Here is a 20,937-nt window from a genome sequence, read left to right as displayed (position 1 = left end):
CTTAAAACAGACTTTCTTTTTGACCTCTTAAACACAGGACTGAAATCCTCTCTAAAATCCCCAGAGACTGCCTTATATATCAAAATGGATTAGACAGAACAATGCTAGACGGACTCAATCAAACAACGTTCAACTGCATAGTTCTATGTAATGTCTACAAACCTATATGTGACTATTATGCTTAGATCACACATAATTCATGCAATTGTTATAACTATTGCATGGTTTATTGGAGGTGTGTCTTGTTTACTATGTGTGTGAATGATGTCTCATTTCTTGAATTATGGTATGGATCAAATCCGTGTAAAATGTATCTAACTCTCATTATAAAATTCAAGTCGAAATCATACCCTGAGAGTGGGAAAGTTAAGAGACCATGTGACTAACCAGATAACATGTAATTTATGTGAGAGGAGGAGAAATAGTGACAGCCTGAACCAAAGACAATACCTAATTGGTCAGATCTCCTCTAGGAGACGGACAAACATCTGAGTTTAAAAACTCTGGACACGAACAAAGCATTAAGGTTGGTTTTAAGGAGGCATAAGGTCAGATCAGCTGACCTTATTTTTTTTTTCTTTCTTTACTTAGCTCCTTTTCTTTTCTGTTGAGAGTCTCGAATTCCTACTTTTTTGCCGCAAAGCTTCAGTGTCCGCCAACACACCGGAATGTGATTGGCTTCCCAAGTCGTCACTTCAGATGAGAAAAGACCTCCAGTGAATGAACAAGCCTGGGAAACCCCTTTCAGCAAGGGTGCCACAGAAGGAAATTCATTGATATAAAATGTAATAACCACGCCTAAGAAACAATAGAAGGATTAAATTTATGATTTATGGTTCATTCAGGTTAGGTCTTACAAATTGCATTGCTTACACATCCTTGAGTTGTACAAACATACAAACAGCACATCCTTGAGTTGTTCTGGGGTGAGTCAGATCAGACCACAACCTCAGAAAGTTACCATGTCTGATTTCGAAGCAATTGATGGTAAAACTTTAGAAGAAACGGTACAGCACCTTCAAACATCAATCTGTGCCCTTGATACACTCCCCACTTCTTTTTTCAAAAGTGTTTTTAACTGTTTAGAAGCAGATCTCCTAGAAGTGGTAAACTCCTCACTTCTCAATGGGACTTTTCCAAACTCCCTTAAAACCGCAGTAGTTAAGCCTCTGCTGAAAAAGAGAAATCTGGATATCTCCATATTGAGCAACTACAGACAAATCTCAAATCTCCCCTTCATAGGCAAGATCATTGAAAAAGTTATCATTTAAAAAACGGATCCTTTACAATTTTCACTGCACAGAGAAAGTGCTCATAAAGATAATAAATGATATTCGCCTCAATACAGATACAGGCAAAACATCAATTCAGGTACTTCTCGACCTCAGTGCTGCATTCGACACTGTTGACCACAACATACTTCTTGACAGGCTAGAAAATTGGGTTGGGCTTTCTGGGATGGTCTTCAAATGGTTCAGGTCATACTTAGAAGGGAGAGGTTATTATGTGAGTATAGGTGACCATAAGTCTGAGTGGACATCCATGACATGCGGAGTCCCACAAGGGTCAATTCTTGCACCACTCCTATTCAACCTGTATATGCTGCCACTGAGCCAAATAATGAAAAAGAACAAAATTGCTTACCACAGCTATGTTGACTACACCCAGATCTACTTAGCACTATCACCTAATGACTATAGCCTCATTGACTCTCTGTGCAAATGCATTGATGAAGTTAATAGTTGGATGTGCCAAAACTATCTTCAGTTACACAAAGTCAAAACTGAAATCACTACATTTGGAAACAAAGATAAAATTCTCAAGGTGAACACATATCTTGAGGCTAAAGGTCTAATAACAAAAAATCAAGTCAGGAATATGGCTGTGATTTTGGAGTCAGACCTGAGTTTCAGTAGTCATTTCAAAGCAATAACTAAATCAGCATACTATCATCTGAAAAATATTGCAAGAATTAGATGCTTTGTTTCCAGGCAAGACTTAGAGAAACTCGTTCATGCTTTCATCACCAGTAGGGTGGACTATTGTAATGGTCTTCTCACCGGCCTTCCCAAAAAGACCATTAGACAGCTCTAGCTCATACAGAATTCTGAGCAGACATAGAAAATATGACCATATCACGCCAGTCCTAAAAAATAAGAAAGTATACTTTCAGTCTACATTTTATATACTTCTCAGAAATATTCTTTATGTACTTCTCAGAAACCAGACCGCTGCAGGACGTGATTATATATGATCACAGAGGGAGTGTTTTTTTTTTTTCTCCAATGTTTTTTTTCCCACTAAGGTGTGGAGAATGACTGCTGGAAAGTGGGCAGATTTAATAGGTCAAGGCTTCACACAGTAAAATGTAGTCACTTTTGATACATGTATTAGTTAAATCCTTTAATTAGCATGAGCAGGCAAGAGAAGGAAGTGAAATAAAATTTAAAAAAAAAATTGCTCCTAGAAATGTTAGCATTTGCCAGATTGAAAGCATCCACAATATAAACGTTGTTGATCAAATTGTTGTAGGAATTTTTAATTAGCCAGAATTTGTTCAAATGTGGCAGTCATTATCTGAATAGCACTTGCATATAGTAATCAGAAAGAGTATAGCTGGTTACTGACCTAACCGTGGTTATATGAATGGTGGAAGACCGCCAGAGACGGTCAATACATGGTGGAAGGAGTCAAGTCTTATGCATCACATTGAGAATCCTGTATCAATTCAGTTACATGTGACTTCAACCGATGACATGTCAGAAGCTATATCAGCTTCCGAGTATGTCACGGTCGGTCTCTTAGTCATTCTCAATCTTAGTGACCAGAGACTCTGGTGGTCTTCCACCATTCATAGAACCACGGTTACGTCAGTAACCAGGTTTCTATTTTATTGTTCCAGACCGCCAAAGACGGTCAATACATGGTGGAAGACGAATTTAGCCAAGTCACATGGATATGAACTCAAGCGGCAGAACAGCAGAAATAAAAGTAGTAGGAGCCAGATTAAGTCTATAAAACCTTGTGAATGTGCAAGGTGATGCCCATGTAGCTGCTGCATATACCTCTGAGAGAGGCACACCGCATAATGCTGCCCAAGAAGTGGCCACTGCCACAAACCCTGAACGGGGGGCATTTTCACTATCTTTGGGGGGTGTCTGTGAGTAGTCATAGGGCGAGTTGGTGGCCTGAACCAAGAATGGGTTACTTCCCATGACGTTCCTCGTGACATACTCGGAAACTGATATAGCTTCTGACATGTCATCGGTTAAACTGACTAAATTGATACAGGATTCTCGATGTGATGCGCGAGACGTGACTCCTTCCACCATGTATTGACCGTCTCTTGAGGTCTCGAACAATGAAATAGAAGCATATTTATGCGAACTGTCCAAAGGGAGGGCTCTGAGCTCGGAATTTGGCCCGAACCCCATATCTCGTGCTGGGAGAGGAATACCCATACGAAACAGAAGAACAGTATACTTCAAGTTTATTTTAAATAATGTTCAAGTATATTTTTATGTATACTTATGTAGTAAGTATACAAATATCAATGTGTACTAGTAGTAAACTTGTAAGTGTACTATTTCAAAACTTTTTGGGACTAAATTAGCCAACTTTTAGTAAATAAAAGTATACGTTTAAGTGTACTACGTGTAACAGAAGTAAACTTTAAGTACATAACTAGTTCACAAGTATGTTTCTCATTTGTAGGCTACTGCATCTGTACTACAAGTTAACCTATAAGTATACTAGTTGTTTACTATTTTAATACTAGTTAGGCAGTCGTTTTTTTAATAGGCCACTCAATCAAAAGATTAAACACAACTACAAGCCAAGTATACTTTGGAAACTTAATTATACTTTTAAGTATATCTCAATCAAAAGATTGAGTACAAGTATAGGCCAAATATACTAAGACTTTTCTGTCAGTATAAGTCAAGAATACTTAAGTATATCTCTGAGAAGAACATAAAGAATATTTCAAGTACTGTATATAAAAAGTAGTCTGAAAGTATAATTTCCTATTTTTAGTTTAAAAGAAGTATACTAATAGAACACTAAGGGTAGTTAGGAGTGAGGAGCCCGGGTGGTGGAGGAATGCTGGAAAACTGTTGTGGGACAGAGGTAAGTCAGCTGTATACCTCCGATCGTGCTAATTGAGTTGATTATTTGAATGTTTTCCTCCCGAACCTTGTTAATAAAACATCATGTAAAAGTGAATGGCCTAGGGGACAAACAACACAAAATAAGAAACAGAAACACAGTGCGCTAACTGCGCTTGCTGAAGACACATGAAGCTGCTTCACGCTGCTTTGTTCTGGGTATCGTTTATAGCTGCGGCGGAATATTTTCACACATGCTTGAGACACAGACATGATGATGCTTCCCTTCTCAGACGTTGTGTGCTTTACTGAGAAGAAAGCTGTTTATTAAATATATGTGTTACATGAAAGATGCATGATTTGAGTGAATAAATGAGTTTGATTTCATTCCCAAAAAAACTAAAAGACAGAATACAGAACAGTGAGCAATGGTTAGAATTAATAAAAGATTATAACTGCTGTTTTTCAGTAACCCTTGCTTTTGTACCACTGGGCTCGGGCCACAACATCATTGGAGTAATCATCATGTGTGGTGCCCACGTCCATGCGGTCGTATGTACGGACGTTCTTCACGCCTGCGTTGTATGCTGATATTCCCCCTGGAACAGACATTATAAATAAGATATGAAACACTCACTACAACTCAAACTAGGTGATCACATACTGTGAAAAGTTAATATTACTTACAAAACCTTTGTGAAATTTTCAAAATGTTTAGTCAAATTCAACAATCCAATTAATCAATAAAAATCTTAAAAACAGAAAAAAACAAGGCCTTGTGATCTTATCCACTAATTGTAAGATAATCAAAGTTTTAATTCATTAATGAATGGTCTCTGAGAGTATTACCTTTAAAGCATTGCTCTTTATTCCACTGGGGAAACTTTGCTTTAATTTCTTTAATGAAGCCAATGAGTATCCCAGTTCCTTGTGTGACGTGTTCCTCACTATCCCATGCACCTACTAGCTTGTGGTAGCGTTTGTCAACCTGAAAAAACGAAAAAACATCTGTAATAAAGAGAACAACAACTAAATAAGTTACAGATTAATTAAGGAAGCACTACAGGGGAACTGGTGCTTTGAAAAGGGAAGTTGGGACAATCAAGTTTACACAATAATTGAAAAAACAACTACATTTTCTTTTTAACACAAGGCTTCAGATTTGCTCATTAGGTAGAGGCATGGCCTGACACAAACTGTGTACATGCGTTGACATGTTGCATTCATGCAGTTGATATTGTGTAATTTCCCAATCCCTCCCAACCATCCGATCATTTTCTGTCTCATTAACTGTTTACAAAAAGGCTAAAGAATGCACTTTGTATTTAGGTTACTGAAAAGGATAGTTCACCCCAAAATTTTAATTACCCCATGATTAACTCATCCTCAAGCCATCCTAGGTGTATATGACATTCTTCTTTCAGACGAATAGAATCAGAGTTATATTAAAAAATGTCCTGGCTAAGCCCAGTTTGAACTGTGAGAGGCGTTACACTTTCTGCACAAGTTGAATACAGAAAACGATCTGCCGGAAGCTAGACATTTTACTTTATAAAGTTTTAAATATGGATATTTTTCTTACACAAACGCATCGCTTCTCTTCAGAAGGCCTTTATTAACCCCCTGGAGCCGTGTGGATTACTTTTGTCATATACACCTAATGGCTTGAGGGTGAGTAAATTATGGGATAATTTTCATTTTTGGGTGAACTATCCCTTTAATGCAAAACAATATACAACATTAATGCTTTCTTAATGCTTTGCATGCATTATCTCTGATTAGTATGTCCATTTAATTTTTTGATTTAGTTTAAACACCCTAAATGTCATCTTATGTCCCTCATATTAAGCGTTCCCTGTCTTGGAGTTATTGTTTTCAAATAGACTAGATCTATTCCTCTAACCAACCTGCATGAGGCCAAAGCCATTGCCATGGTCGCCCCACCCATCCTTCAGAGCGGCTCCGGCTCTGGACTCTCTGGATATGATGGCAGCAATCACAGCCGGGTCCATCTGTTTCGCGCTGCCAACTTTTGTGATTATACTCTTGTATTTCTCCATACGGGCCAGATCATGCTCAGCCAGTTTTTTGGAGGCTTCAACACCTTTGAAAAGCATCAATCATTGTTAAAATAAAATGGAATGTAGTGCATATTGGTAAAGTTTGGTTACATGGACACACCAGTTAAGCAGTCATACCCGTCACTTTTAAGTCGTCCTCTTTTGCTGTCTTTTCTGATGCACCTGTTGTGTCTATTTTCATGATGTCTCCATAAATGCATGCTAGAAAATAAATGGCAAGTATCGTATGAAGGCCTTTTAAAAGTAAATAATTGATTTACAAAAAGAATATTAAAATAATTAGTCTATTATAGGCTACTCAGTAATCAGTATCATATTAAGAAATGTATTAGTATTTAGCATTGGAATATTATTCTTCTTACCCATGATGACTCGAAAAAGTTGTGAACAAAACTAAACAATCAAGACTGATGAATGTTGTGAACTTGTGATCGTAGTTGAACAGGTTTCTCTTTCTTTTTCCCCCTTTAAGGTGTGGCTAAATCCGTGTTTACTGATGAGAAATGTGGAATTCCCTTTTGCTTTAGTCACCAGACAGTTTGAAGATTATATAAATAAATCAATAAATAAAGCTTTACAATAAGTTTAATTTGTTAACATAGTTTACTCCATTAGTTAACATAAACTAACAACAAACAATACTACATAATTTATTATCTTATCTTATCTTAATGAAGCTTCAGTTCAGGCAAAAAATCTCAGCAAAAGTTGTTAGCATTGGCACTTGAACTAAAATGAACACGAACATATGTATTTGTATTTGTAGTAAACAGGTTAAATGTAATTGCTCATATTGCTCATTTTTCACGTTAGTTAATGCATTAACCAAACATCTCTATGGAAGAGAATCCAAATGAATATTAACAAATGTTACAATCAATACACTTTGCATTGCATAAGACCTGCGTAAATTTCACCACAATGGAAAAACAATATTGTCATTACTTTCAAATGTAGTTTATACTACATTGAAAAGGCAATGCCCACAAATTTGCTTTCAAATGTAAAATTCAGAGATTAAAATGCTTTTCCAAACAAATTACTACAATTGTTTATACATAATGGGACATTAAAACATATAGACGTTTTAATCTTATTCATATTTTAAGATATTTAATCAATCTTTTTATTTTCAATGAAAGTGACACTGAAAGTAAAAAAAAAAACAGGGCTGTGCCGGTGATGCAAAATCCTTATGTTTACAATTGACTGTTAAAAAACAATTACAGACATCATCTCATTCAGAAGATCAGAAGATTTTTGCTGAATACTTTATTTTAAAGATTTTTCAAGTTAAAACACAGAACAAACAACACTGGCTCGGACTAAACACAAACACACACACACACACACACACACACACACACACACACACACACACACACACACACACACACACACACACACACACACACACACACACACACACACACACACACACACACACACACACACACACACACACACACACACACACACACACACACACACACACACACACACACACTTAAACACAATTAAATATGCTACAGTAATAACACCGCAATATGGTGTGTATTTAACAAACCAATTAATAAAATTGTATAAAATCGTGTGAAAACTATAAAATATATACAATAAATATAGATGTGAGAAATTACAAATGCAATTGAACTTCATACAAGTTGAACTTCGTGTATCTTTGATATCAGAACATGAGGACGTGATTCCATCAGAGATCTCTACAACCTGTCAACTGTGGGAACCCAAATCAGATGCTCCCTCCACTGTACCAGAGTATGTCAATTTCCCTTATTAGCTAATCATTCTGATTATGTTCAAGATGGACACGAAAATCTAGCAATCAGGTGTTTTCAATCTCATTTGAAATGAGCAGTGTTGTTGGGGGTAACGCATTGCAAGAAACATGCATAACACAATCAGATTACTTTTTGATGTTACGAGTAAAGTAATGCAGTACTGTGCATTATATAATTAGATTACTTTTGATCTAACAAGTAATGCATTACAAGTAACGTGCATTACGTAATCAGATTACTTTTTGATGTTACAAGCAAAGTAATGCATTACAAGTAATGTGCATTACGTAATTACTTTTTGATCTAACAAGTAATGCATTACAAGTAACGTGCATTACGTAATTAGATTACTTTTGATCTAACTTTTGATCTACAATTTGTTTTTTTTATTTTTTATAGTCTCTAAGGATAGAAGGAATGGATGGATATTCCAGAGCAACTTGGCATTTCTGACTGACATCTTGGTTTGGAGGGAAAAAAATCGACATACAACGACTTGCCACTTGGTAGCAATGTATAGCATGATGCACAAGGGTCCACTGTAGAGGTTGATGTGCAACTATGGCATCAAAACCCATGCATATGCAAGAAAATTATTTTTGAATTGCTGTCCACTGTAGTGACCACTATGCATGAAAGGGTTAAACACAGGACTGAAATCCTCTCTAGAGACTGTCTTTATAGATCATTCCAAAACAATGCTAGACGGACTCAATCAAACATCATTCAATCATTGCATAGTTCTATATACACTCCCCTAAAGGATTATTAGGAACACCATACTAATACTGTGTTTGCCTTCAGAACTGCCTCAATTCTACGTGGCATTGATTCAACAAGGTGCTGAAAGCATTCTTTAGAAATGTTGGCCCATACTGATAGGATAGCATCTTGCAGTTGATGGAGATTTGTGGGATGCACATCCAGGGCATGAAGCTCCCGTTCCACCACATCCCAAAGATGCTCTATTGGGTTGAGATCTGGTGACTGTGGGGGCCATTTTAGTACAGTGAACTCATTGTCATGTTCAAGAAACCAATTTGGAATGATTCGAGTTTTGTGACATGGTGCATTATCCATTATTAATCAGGCAACATTTTTCCAGTCTTCAACTGTCCAATTTTGGTGTGCTCGTGCAAATTGTAGCCTCTTTTTCCTATTTGTAGTGGAGATGAGTTGTACCCGGTGGGGTCTTCTGCTGTTGTAGCCCATCCGCCTAAAGCTTGTGCGTTTTGTGGCTTCACAAATGCTTTGCTGCAAACCTCGGTTGTAACGAGCGGTTATTTCAGTCAAAGTTGCTCTTCTATCAGCTTGAATCAGTCGGCCCATTCTCCTCTGACCTCTAGCATCAACAAGGCATTTTCGCCCACAGGACTGCCGTATACTGGATGTTTTTCCATTTTCACACCATTCTCTGTAAACCCTAGAAATATTTGTGCGTGAAAATCCCAGTAACTGAGCAGATTGTGAAATACTCAGACCGGCCCGTCTGGCACCAACAACCATGCCACGCGCAAAATTGCTTAAATCACCTTTCTTTCCCATTCTGACATTCAGTTTGGAGTTCAGGAGATTGTCTTGACCAGGACCACACCCCTAAATGCATTGAAGAAACTGCCATGTGATTGGTTGATTAGATAATTGCATTAATGAGAAATTGAACAGGTGTTCCTAATAATCCTTTAGGTGAGTGTAATGTCTACATATGTCACTATTATGCTTAGATCACACATAATTAACGCAATTGTTATAACTATTGCATGGTTGTGTGTCTTGTTTACTATGTGTGTGAATGATCTCATGTCTCAGTTCTTGAATTATGGTATGGATCAAATCTGTATAAAATGTATTTTACTCTTATTATAAAATTCAAGTCGAAATCATACCCTGCTAGAGTGGGAAAGTTAAGAGACCATGTGACTAATCAGATAATATGTAATTTATGTGAGAGGAAGAGAAATAGTCACAGCCTGAACCAAAGACAATACCTAATTGGTCAGATCTCCTCTAGGAGACGGACAAACATCTGAGTTTAAAAAGACACGAACAAAGCATTAAGGTTGGTTTTAAGGAGGCATAAGGTCATGGTTAAGACTTAGACTAAGGTTGACCCTAAAACACCATCATGAAGCACTTATTTTTCTTTCTTTACTTAGTTCCTTTTCTTTTCTGTTGAGAGTCTCGCTTTCCTAAGTTTTTTCCGCAAAGCTTCAGTGTCCGCCAACACACCGGAATATGATTGGCTTCCCAAGTCGTCACTTCAGATGAGAAAAGACCTCCAGTGAATGAACGAGCCTGAACAACCCCTTTCAGTAAGGACACCACAGAAGGAAATTCCCTAAATAAAATGTAATAACCCCGCCTAAGAAACAATAGAAGGATTACATTTATGATTGATGGTTCATTCAGGTTAGGTCTTACAAATTGCATTGTTGAGATTTCATAATTTCACTCTCTGAAAATTTCTTTTCCTCATTTTCTACCTTTTTGCAACTCATGTGAATGTGTATGTGAGTGTTTTTGTGTTAAATATTAGTTTATGTGTTTGGAATAGTCAATAAAGTATTTAAAGTGTCTTGTGTTATGTGCTTACAAATTTAATGTCTTAAACTGCTGATCTTGTCACAGTGCTAATAAATAGTGTTTTCACTATAGTTTGGATATTAATATCTGCTGCAGAGTTTATTATGGCACATTCAGTTGAGCTCTGGACGATTCATTTTATTTTCAGCCGTAAAACAAGTGATTCTTTCCAAAATTCCATATAAACATAATTATTAATTCCCTTTGTGCTAAATTGTTTCGGCTATGCACATAATCACAGTTCCCTGAGATGATGGGAACGAGACATTGCATCAGAAGCTGCGTCTAAAGGTTTCACCACTGTCACTGTATCATTACTTTGGACATTTGGAAACAAAACTTGCATATTTCCCACTGTAATCATGTTGTAATCAGTACTGCTGAAATCAAGTGGTGCTCACTGCAGAGGCAAATGTGTGCACTCGACCCAGTTAGGTTTAGGGGTAGAGTTAAGGTGTGGCTAAACCTTCAGCCTCCACCCATTAGATCCAAACTGGGGAAACTGGATGTCAAGATCCACTGGTAAATTGCCAATATAATCATCATATATTCACATGATTACAGTTGGAAAGTTGTACGATTGATGTTGGAATTCCATGTGTAAAGATATTGTGTCTATTTAATATACACTCACCTAAAGGATTATTAGGAACACCATACTAATACTGTGTTTGACCCCCTTTCGCCTTCAGAACTGCCTTAATTCTATGTGGCATTGATTCAACAAGGTGCTGAAAGCATTCTTTAGAAATGTTGGCCCATACTGATAGGATAGCATCTTGCAGTTGATGGAGATTTGTGGGATGCACATCCAGGGGACGAAGCTCCCGTTCCACCACATCCCAAAGATGCTCTATTGGGTTGAGATCTGGTGACTGTGGGGGCCATTTTAGTACAGTGAACTCATTGTCATGTTCAAGAAACTAATTTGAAATAATTCACAAATTAAAACTTTGTGACATGGTGCATTATCCTGCTGGAAGTAGCCATCAGAGGATGGGTACATGGTGGTCATAAAGGGATGGATATGGTCAGAAACAATGCTCAGGTAGGCCGTGGCATTTAAACGATGCCCAATTGGCACTAAGGGGCCTAAAGTGTGCCAAGAAAACATCCCCCACACCATTACACCACCACTACCAGCCTGCACAGTGGTAACAAGGCATGATGGATCCATGTTCTCATTCTGTTTACGCCAAATTCTGACTCTACCATCTGAATGTCTCAACAGAAATCGAGACTCATCAGACCAGGCAACATTTTTCCAGTCTTCAACTGTCCAATTTTGGTGTGCTCGTGCAAATTGTAGCCTCTTTTTCCTATTTGTAGTGGAGATGAGTGGTACCTGGTGGGGTCTTCTGCTGTTGTAGCCCATCCGCCTCAAGGTTGTGCGTGTTGTGGCTTCACAAATGCTTTGCTGCAAACCTCGGTTGTAACGAGTGGTTATTTCAGTCAAAGTTGCTCTTCTATCAGCTTGAATCAGTCGGCCCATTCTACTCTGACCTCTAGCATCACCAAGGCATTTTCGCCCACAGGACTGCCACATACTGGATGTTTTTCCCTTTTCACACCTTTCTTTGTAAACCCTAGAAATGGTTGTGTGTGAAAATCCCAGTAACTGAGCAGATTGTGAAATACTCAGACCGGCCCGTCTGGCACCAACAACCATGCCACGCGCAAAATTGCTTAAATCACCTTTCTTTCCCATTCTGACATTCAGTTTGGAGTTCAGGAGATTGTCTTGACCAGGACCACACCCCTAAATGCATTGAAGCAACTGCCATTTGATTGGTTGATTAGATAATTGCATTAATGAGAAATTGAACAGGTGTTCCTAATAATCCTTTAGGTGAGTGTATTAACCCATCCAGTCTAGTCACAATGAAAGCAAACTGCATTGGACATCTACATTTTCGATGATGCAAATGTGCAGTTCTGACCCAAAACTGAGTTTGAATAGAATCTAGTTGAGGCAGGGGAGGGGTATAGCCTTGAATCAAGCAATCAAACCTAGTATGAAAGCACCCTAGTGTACTGAACCTGCTGGGCTGGCTCTGCTGGAAACTGATGTAGTTTAGAGCTCTGCATTTGGATACTATTGACTTCCAGGAGCAATGTAGAATATGAGGTCATTTAATGTGGATATGGCAAGACTGTTCATAACAATGATGATTTGAGGGGAAAATTTATTTATTTCATAATGTAATATGCAGTTTAGCTCTATTGGATTACTAGTAAAAAAAAAGGATATTGAAACGAAAAATAATGACTGCTGGAAATTAAGCTTTTACATTTTAAAATGTATTACAATAGAAAACAGTTATTTTAAATGGTAATAATATTTCAGATTGTTATGTTCAGAGTGTTTATTTAACGTATCATACTAATACATAGAGTAAACTGCAATAATGAGGTTAATGTACTGTAGCTATATATAAAAATTAGAGTTTACAGCTTAGTAACTGCTATTCTTCAGTAACCCTTGCTTCTGAACCACTGGGCTCGAGCAACAACATCATTGGAGTAATCAAGGCCTGCAGTTATCGCATCGATGTTCTCATATTGAGCAGTGACTCTACTCACACCTTTGTTGTAGGCTGCTATTCCACCTGAAACAAACATACTATAACTGAGACATGTAACACTCACTTAATCAGAACATCATTCTATTAACATTTAAGTTTGAATACCTATAAATAATGTCGTTTTTTTTGTCATTTTAAAATAAAGGTTTTTAGTTAATGCATCAAAGTAAAAATATAAATATATCAATCAATTAATTTATCAATATTCTTCTATGAATTGCAATCAAATCATCATTTTTGCACTTATCTGATGATGTGGTTTCTCTGAGCGGAAATATTTTACCTTTAAAGCATTGCTCTTGAGTCCACTGGGGAAACTTTGCTTTAATTTCTTTAATAAAGCCAATGAGAATCCCAGTAGCATGTGTGATGTGTTCCTCACTGTCCCATGCACCTACTCGAGTGTGGCCTTTGCTTAGGTCAACCTGTAAGAAACCTCATATAAATGTTTCTGTGAATTATTTTCAAAAAGATTAGATCCATTCTTTTAATTTACCTGCATGAGGCCAAAGCCATTGCCAGTTTTATCCAATCCATTCTTCAGTAAAGTTCCAACTCTAGTTTCTCTGGATATGATGGCAGCAATCACAGCCGGGTCCATCTTCTTTGTTCTGCCAACTTTAGTGATTATACTCTTGTATTTCTCCATCCGGGCCAGATCATGCTCAGCCAGTTTTTTAGAGGCTTCAACCCCTAGTTTATATTGTTGTTAATACAGAGAGAGTAAGCAGCATAGTGTATATTCCATATATTGGTAAATGAGAAAAAAAGTCAGTGAGTTGCATGCAGTCATGAATTCTCACCCTTTATGTCTAATTTGTCTTGTTTTGCTGTCTTCTCTGATGCACCGGTGGTGTCTATTTTCATTATGTCTCCATAAATGCATGCTAGAAACCACATGGAAAATATCACCTGAAGCCCTTTCAATCATTAAACAATTATATACACAGCACATTTACCATCACAATCAGTGGCTGTAAGGAAGTCTTTATTAAATGCACAAAGAATACGCAGGAGATTGAACACAACCACTTTAAACACTGACAATGCTGGACACGGAACTAAGGACACATACTCAAGTTTTCCCAATGTTTCTAGCAACGCAGTGCGAGTGAACCATATAATTCGGGAACTCAGGCTTAAATACAAGGGGAGAGTAATCAAAGTGTGGAGACTGATGCTGCGTCCCAATTCACATACTATACATCCTAAATAGTACGCAGATATTTCTGTAGACAAGGAAAAAAAAAAAAGATTGGATAGGGAAAGCTCTGGCTTCGTGTGGATGTGGCCTAACTAGGGAACAGAACTCAGGCAAAGCAGAACAGAAAACAGAATGAAAATGAAACCAGAACACAACAAACACTTTACATTTATGCAGTGCTACACAATCACAAGATGTTGCTCAATTCAGACAATATCATATAAAACAGTCAGCAGCTGATATTATAACTTACCCATGATGTTCACTTCGAATTTCTGTGTGAGAGCAAATCACTGAGTTTGATGAGTCTTATCAATAAATCAAACCAGTGCAGGACGTGATTATTTATAATCACAGAGGGAGTGTTTTGTTTTTTTCCACTAAGGTATGGTTACAAAATTTTGCAACCATGGATTTATTATTAGAGCACACCCAAGCCAATGATAACCCTGTTGAAAAAAACAGCATATTCTGGTTAGGTATGTTTTGAAGCATGACAGCTGGTTTAAGCTGGTCCTTAGTTGGTCCTGAGCTGGTCCTAAGCTGGTGCTAAAGCCCGGTACAGACTGCACGATTTTAGCAATCCTATAAGCTCATTACAAATCACACTGTGCAATATATGGATCCATTAAATGTGGGTATGACATGTTTGTAGACTGTACGATGATGACACCTATTGACTCGCAGGCTACAATGCAAGTCCGAATAAAAATGTCTTCAGCATCCACTGGTGGTAAACAAAAAGACCATGATAAAACACACTTTGGCTGTTGTAGTTTTTATGTGTGCTGAAAAAAAAGAGGAAGTGGCAAAAGAGGAAGGGAAAAGAGCTTGAGGTAAGCAGTTTTAAGTTTTAGTGCCATGTTGTGTTGATTTCATGTCACATTTATATTGGTCAGTAGACATAGGTCGTAGTAGCAAACACTGTGAGATGATCATGCTGAATTGCTGACACTGTCAGAAAATTATTGTAGGCTATATTTGGTCTCAAGACTGTGACAGCGGCCATCTCTGAACCTCTCTCACTGTACAACATAGGACCACCGATTAGGACCCACTATCACAGAAATCGCCACGATTGTTTCACAATGGCAATCTTTCATCTGGGACAGACAAAAATCGTGCAGTGTGTCCCGGGATTAAGGACAAGCTTAAACCAGCTCATGACCAACTAAGGACCAGCATCAACCAGCTCAAACCAGCTGCCATGCTGCAAAACAGGCTAACCAGCATATGCTGTATTTTTTCAAAAGGGTAGTGGGCAGATTTATTATGTGGAGGCTTTATACACCTCTAAGCTCTAAGCTGTTGAATTCTACACTGATCGTGCTTTAGGTCTTGGCGTAGTGGTCAAAATGGGGTTAAAGTGTGCATTTCCTGGATGCCCGAACGTCGGCGCTCCTTCATATTCTCGTGCATGCGTCGTGGTGCTTCATGAGTTCACATCAGAGGCCTAGACGGAAGACAAGCACCTGTTGAATAAAGTCGTTTTTTTATTTTTTTGTTGCACAAAAACTATTCTCGTCGCTTCATAAAATTATTGTAGAACCACTGTAGTGAGATGGACTTTGTAACGACATCTTTAGTACCTTTCATGGGTCTTGTGAGTGCAAATTACATTGCTGCCAATGGAGGCCTTTCTGAGCAATCGGATTTCAACAAAAATATCTTCATTTGTGTTCCGAAGATGAACAAAGGTCTTACGGGTGTCGAACGACATGAGGGTAATAATTAATGACAGAATTTTCATTTTTGGGTGAATTAACCCTTTAACGTTGTTTTGTTCCAGGTATCCATTAAAGCTTCTTTATAGGCACGGTGTACTGCGGAACACGCATTTCAGACAGTCATGATGATGCGTTCCACATTGCATCAACGTCAGACGCAGCGTCTTATTCTCTTCTCAGACATTTTGTGCTTTACTGAGAAGAAAGCTATTCATTAAATGTATGTTACATAAAATATACATGATTTGAGTGAAAAAAATTTGTTTTATTTCATTCCCAAAAATATTGAAAAACAGAATACAGAACAGTGAGCAATGGTTAGAATGAATAAAAGATTATAACTGCTGTTCTTCAGTAACCCTTGCTTTTGTACCACTGGGCTCGGGCCACAACATCATTGGAGTAATCACCACCTGTGGTGCCCACGTCCATGCGCTCGTATGTACGGACGTTCTTCACGCCTGCATTGTATGCTGATATTCCCCCTAGAACAGACATTATAAATAAGATATGAAACACTCACTACAACTCAAACTAGGTGATCACATACTGTGAAAAGTTAATATTACTTCTAAAACCTTTGTGAAATCTTCTAAATGTACATTTTAGTCAAATTCAACAATGAAATTAATCAATACAAATCTTAAAAACTGAAAAAGCAAGACCTTGTGAACTTCCACTAATTGTATGATAATCAAAGTTTTAATTCATTAATTAATGGTCTCTGAGAGTATTACCTTTAAAGCATTGCTCTTTAGTCCACTGGGGAAACTTTGCTTTAATTTCTTTAATGAAGCCAATGAGTATCTCAGTTCCTTGTGTGACGTGTTCCTCACTGTCCCATGCACCTACTGGAGTGTGGTAGCGTTTGTCAACCTGAAAAAACAAAAAGTAATAAAGAGAACAACAACTAAATATGTTACAGATTAATAAGCTGGATCAACCTGTGGCTAATTAAGGAAGCTTTGCAGGGGAACTGGTGCTTTGAAAAGGGAAGTTAGGAAAAAAAAGTTTACACAATAATCGCTACATCTTCTTTTTATGTAACACAGGTCTTCAGATTAGCTCATTAGGTAGAGGCATGGCCTGACACAAACTGTGCACATGCTTTGACATGTTGCATTCATGTGGTTGATATTGTGTAATTTCCCATTCCCAACTATTTTCTGTCTCAGAACTGTAACAAAAATGCCAAATGCACATTATATTTAGGTTACTTAAAGGGATTGTTTTACCAAAAATGAAAATTAGCCCATGATTTACTCACCCTCAAGTCATCCTGTATATGACATTCTTCTTTCAGACCAATACAATCAGAGTTACATTAAAAAATGTCCTGTCTCTTACAAGCTTTATAATGGCAGTGAAGGGCTATTTCTGTTTTGAAAGTGCATCTATCCATCATAAAAGTAGTCCAATCGGCTCCGGGGGGTTAATAAAGGCCTTCTGAAGTGAAACGATGCGTTTGTGTAAGAAAAATATCCATAACTGTACAAAATGTAATCTCTAACTTCCGCTAACTGTCATACACGCGTTTACGAGAGACTGGCATTCCAGCGTATGGTGTAGAACGCAGGCGTAGCACAAGTTCCGGTGACGAACACGGACACGCAGAGGATAGAGCAAAACAAAACTTGATTCTCGCGAGAACTAGCATATTCTCACCAGAGTGTCCTACGTCATACGCTGGAACGCCTGACTCTCGTGAAGGCCTTTATTAACCCCCCGGAGCCGCATGGATTACTTTTATGATGGATAGATGCACTTTTATGGACTTCAAAACAGAAACAGCCATTCACTGCCATTATAAAGCTTGGAAGAGCAAGGACATTTTTTAATATAACTCTGATTGCATTCGTCTGAAAGAAGAATGTCATATTATCTCTGATTAGTATGTCAATTTAATTTTCAGATTTAGTTTAAACACCCTGGGCCCTATCATACACCCAGCGCAATGCGACGGCAGGTGCGATGCAAGTGTTTTTTGCTAGTTTCAGCCTGACGCAGTTATCATTTTCACGTCCAGCGCCACATTGTTTAAATAGCAAATGCACTTGTGCCCATCTGTTTGCCCATTAACCAAAAAAAACCTGGTCTAAAGTCAATAGCGCAGTATTTTTTGTGTTATTTAAAGGCCGCATTAGCAATATGCGGCTATAGGCGGTTGCACAATTAACAATTAAAGGATTCCTCTCTGGAGCTTTCAGTCTTTCCTCTCGCAAATTCTGCCATGTAAATAGCGAATCTGCCATGGTGCAAGCGCAACTGGCTTTTAAAGGAAATGGGAGATGAGACTCTAATTGGTTTATTGTTGTTATGCCAAAAACACACCCATGACCAATTAAGAGACTAGGTACAACCCTTTTAGACCATGCGCCTGGCGCGCAGACCGTTTTTTTTCTGTCGTTAAATTAGCAAAAGTGGATTCGGACATGCCCTAGGTGCACCTGCGCTTCAGACAATGCGCTTAGATCGTTAAAATAGGGCCCCTAAATGTCATCTTATATCCCTCATATTAAGCGCTCCCTGTCTTGGAGTTATTGTTTTCAAATATACTACATCTATTCCTCTAACCAACCTGCATGAGGCCAAAGCCATTGCCATGGTCGCCCCACCCATCCTTCAGAGCGGCTCCGGCTCTGGACTCTCTGGATATGATGGCAGCAATCACAGCCGGGTCCATCAGCTTCGCGTTGCCAACTTTAGTGATTATACTCTTGTATTTCTCCATACGGGCCAGATCATGCTCAGCCAGTTTTTTGGAGGCTTCAACACCTTTGAAAAGCATAAATCATTGTTAAAATAAAATGGAATGTAGTGCATATTGGTAAAGTTTGGTTACTGGACACACCAGTTAAGCAGTCATACCTGTCACTTTTAATTGGTCCTGTCTTGCTGTCTTCTCTGATGCACCAGTGGTGTCTATTTTCATGATGTCTCCATAAATGCATGCTAGAAAAAACATGGCAAGTATCGTCTGAAGGCCTTTAAAAAGTAAAAACCATAAACATTAAATTAATTAGTCTACTATAGGCTACTATCTATGGGGCGCCGTTTGTAAAGCGACTCACGCTGAAAATAACAGCAACATTTTGACACATTTAGCTTCAAACAATGTTTAAAAAACTGGTATGAATTTTTGGCGGTCACTTTTTTAGCACATTTACAACAATATTTATCAACTTAGAGATATTTTAAATAGTTAAATCTAAATGTTAAATCTAAATCTAAATGTTAAATCTAAATCTAAATGTTAAATCTAAATGTTAAATCTAAATCTAAATTTAAATCTAAATGTTAAATCTAAATCTAAATTTTAAATCTAAATCTAAATGTTGAATCTAAATCTAAATGTTAAATCTAAACGTTAAATCTAAATGTTACATCTAAATACAAAATCTAAATCTAAATCTAAATGTTAAATCTAAATGTTAAATCTAAATATAAATGTTGAATCTAAATGTTTCGGGTGAAACTAAATATTTAACTAATATGCAAATTCAGAATGCAGATAACCGGTTTTAACATTTAGATGTAACATTTAGATTTTACATTTAGATTTAGATGTAACATTTAGATTTAATGTTTAGATTTAACATTTAGGTTTAGCATTTAGATTTAGATTTAACATTTAGATTTAGATTTAACATTTAGATTTAACATTTAGATTTAGATTTAACATTAAGATTTAGATTTAACATTTAGATATAGCTAACATTTAGATTTAGATTTAGATTTAACATTTAGATTTAGATTTAACATTTAGATTTAACAATTAACATTTAGATTTAACATTTAACATTTAGATTTAACTATTTAAAATATCTCTAAGTTGACAAATATTGTTGTAAATGTGCTAAAAAAGTGACCGCCAAAAATTCATACCAGTTTTTTAAACATTGTTTGAAGCTAAATGTGTCAAAATGTTGCTGTTATTTTCAGCGTGAGTCGCTTTACAAACGGCGCCCCATAACTATCAGTATCATATTAAGTAAAATATTATTTAGCATGGAATATTATTCTTCTTACCCATGATGACTCGAAAATCTTGTGAACAAAAACTAAACAATCAAGACCGATGAATGTTGTGAACTTGTGATCGTAGTTGAACTGGTTTCTCTTTCTCTTTCCCCCTTTAAGGTGTGGCTAAATCTGTGTTTACTGATGAGAAATGTGGAACTTTTGCTTTAGTCACCAGACAGATTATATAAATAAATCAATAGGCTAAATAAAGCTTCAGAATAAGTGTTATTTGTTAACATAGTGAACTTCATTAGTTAACATAAACTAACAATGAATAGTTGACATAATTCATTATCTTATCTTAATTAAAGCTTATCAGTTTGGCAAAAAATCTCAGCAAAAGTTGTTAGCATTACTTAATGAACACGAACATTTGTATTTGTAGTAAACAGGTTAATTATAATTGCTCATATTGCTAATTTTCACATTAGTTAGGCTAATGCATTAACCAAACATGTCTATGGAAGAGAATCCAGATAATTATCAAATGTTACAATCAATACACTTGACATTGCATAAGACCTGCGTAAATTTCACCACAATGAAAATTTATATTGTCATTATTTTCAAATTCAGTTTATCTACTCCATTGAAAAGGCAATGCAGGAGAATTTGCTTTCAGATTTAACATGCAGAGATTAACGTGCTTTTTCAAACAAACTGTAAGAAAGGTACTTAACATTCAATGTTGTCAACCTCGGTAGATCTAATATTTTATAACTGTTACTGAGATTGGCATTTATCAAACGATTTTTTTTCTCGGCTCCCAACCATGGCTGGCAAGAGAAAAACATGTACTGTGCCTTTAAGGTCAGTCCCGTTCATCATA

At 37.1% G+C, this 20,937-nt stretch overlaps 3 protein-coding genes across 4 annotated transcripts; all 3 read right to left on the bottom strand.

The window, feature by feature from the left end:
• Positions 1-4,051: 4,051 nt before the first annotated feature.
• On the bottom strand, positions 4,052-6,630 carry LOC307139986 (lysozyme g-like). The gene is made up of 5 exons (XM_079839223.1): positions 6,550-6,630; positions 6,305-6,388; positions 6,014-6,210; positions 4,956-5,094; positions 4,052-4,705 (listed from the first exon to the last, which is right to left on the bottom strand). The coding sequence occupies exons 1-5, from the start codon at positions 6,551-6,553 to the stop codon at positions 4,572-4,574; spliced, it is 558 nt and encodes a 185-aa protein (XP_079695349.1). The 5' UTR covers positions 6,554-6,630; the 3' UTR covers positions 4,052-4,571.
• A 6,057-nt stretch (positions 6,631-12,687) lies between these two features.
• On the bottom strand, positions 12,688-14,740 carry LOC307139985 (lysozyme g-like). The gene is made up of 5 exons (XM_079839222.1): positions 14,612-14,740; positions 13,958-14,041; positions 13,651-13,847; positions 13,438-13,579; positions 12,688-13,178 (listed from the first exon to the last, which is right to left on the bottom strand). Exons 1-5 carry the CDS (start codon positions 14,613-14,615, stop codon positions 13,042-13,044), a joined length of 564 nt encoding a protein of 187 aa, XP_079695348.1. The 5' UTR covers positions 14,616-14,740; the 3' UTR covers positions 12,688-13,041.
• lygl1 (lysozyme g-like 1) lies at positions 14,127-20,936 on the bottom strand. 2 transcript variants are annotated; one of them, XM_079839221.1, is made up of 6 exons: positions 20,789-20,936; positions 20,115-20,246; positions 18,954-19,037; positions 18,664-18,860; positions 16,823-16,961; positions 14,127-16,570 (listed from the first exon to the last, which is right to left on the bottom strand). In XM_079839221.1, exons 2-6 carry the CDS (start codon positions 20,116-20,118, stop codon positions 16,437-16,439), a joined length of 558 nt encoding a protein of 185 aa, XP_079695347.1. In that variant the 5' UTR covers positions 20,119-20,246; positions 20,789-20,936; the 3' UTR covers positions 14,127-16,436. The 2 variants fall into 2 exon arrangements, with proteins under 2 accessions (XP_079695347.1, XP_079695346.1); XM_079839220.1 differs by having other exon boundaries at positions 18,954-19,070; positions 20,789-20,909.
• Position 20,937: the final 1 nt, after the last annotated feature.

The sequence above is a fragment of the Gobio gobio genome, assembly GCF_949357685.1.
Source record: "Gobio gobio genome assembly, chromosome: 16".
Lineage (NCBI taxonomy): Eukaryota > Metazoa > Chordata > Actinopteri > Cypriniformes > Gobionidae > Gobio > Gobio gobio.
The sequence above is the reverse complement of the archived record's forward strand: the minus strand, read 5'-3'. Positions and strand labels throughout refer to the sequence as shown.

Bases quoted from the DNA above. Each gene is read 5' to 3' on its own strand.
- lygl1 (XM_079839220.1), bottom strand. The intron at 16,962-18,663 runs GTTGGTTAGAGG...TTGTTTTTTCAG, and splicing joins ATGGCTTTGGCCTCATGCAG to GTTGACAAACGCTACCACAC. The intron at 16,571-16,822 runs GTAATACTCTCA...TGTCTGTTCTAG, and splicing joins TAAAGAGCAATGCTTTAAAG to GGGGAATATCAGCATACAAT.
- LOC307139985 (XM_079839222.1), bottom strand. The intron at 13,848-13,957 runs GTGAGAATTCAT...AATATAAACTAG, and splicing joins AGACAAATTAGACATAAAGG to GGGTTGAAGCCTCTAAAAAA. The intron at 13,179-13,437 runs GTAAAATATTTC...TGTTTGTTTCAG, and splicing joins TCAAGAGCAATGCTTTAAAG to GTGGAATAGCAGCCTACAAC.
- LOC307139986 (XM_079839223.1), bottom strand. The intron at 5,095-6,013 runs GTTGGTTAGAGG...TCGTTTTTTCAG, and splicing joins ATGGCTTTGGCCTCATGCAG to GTTGACAAACGCTACCACAA. The intron at 4,706-4,955 runs GTAATACTCTCA...TGTCTGTTCCAG, and splicing joins TAAAGAGCAATGCTTTAAAG to GGGGAATATCAGCATACAAC.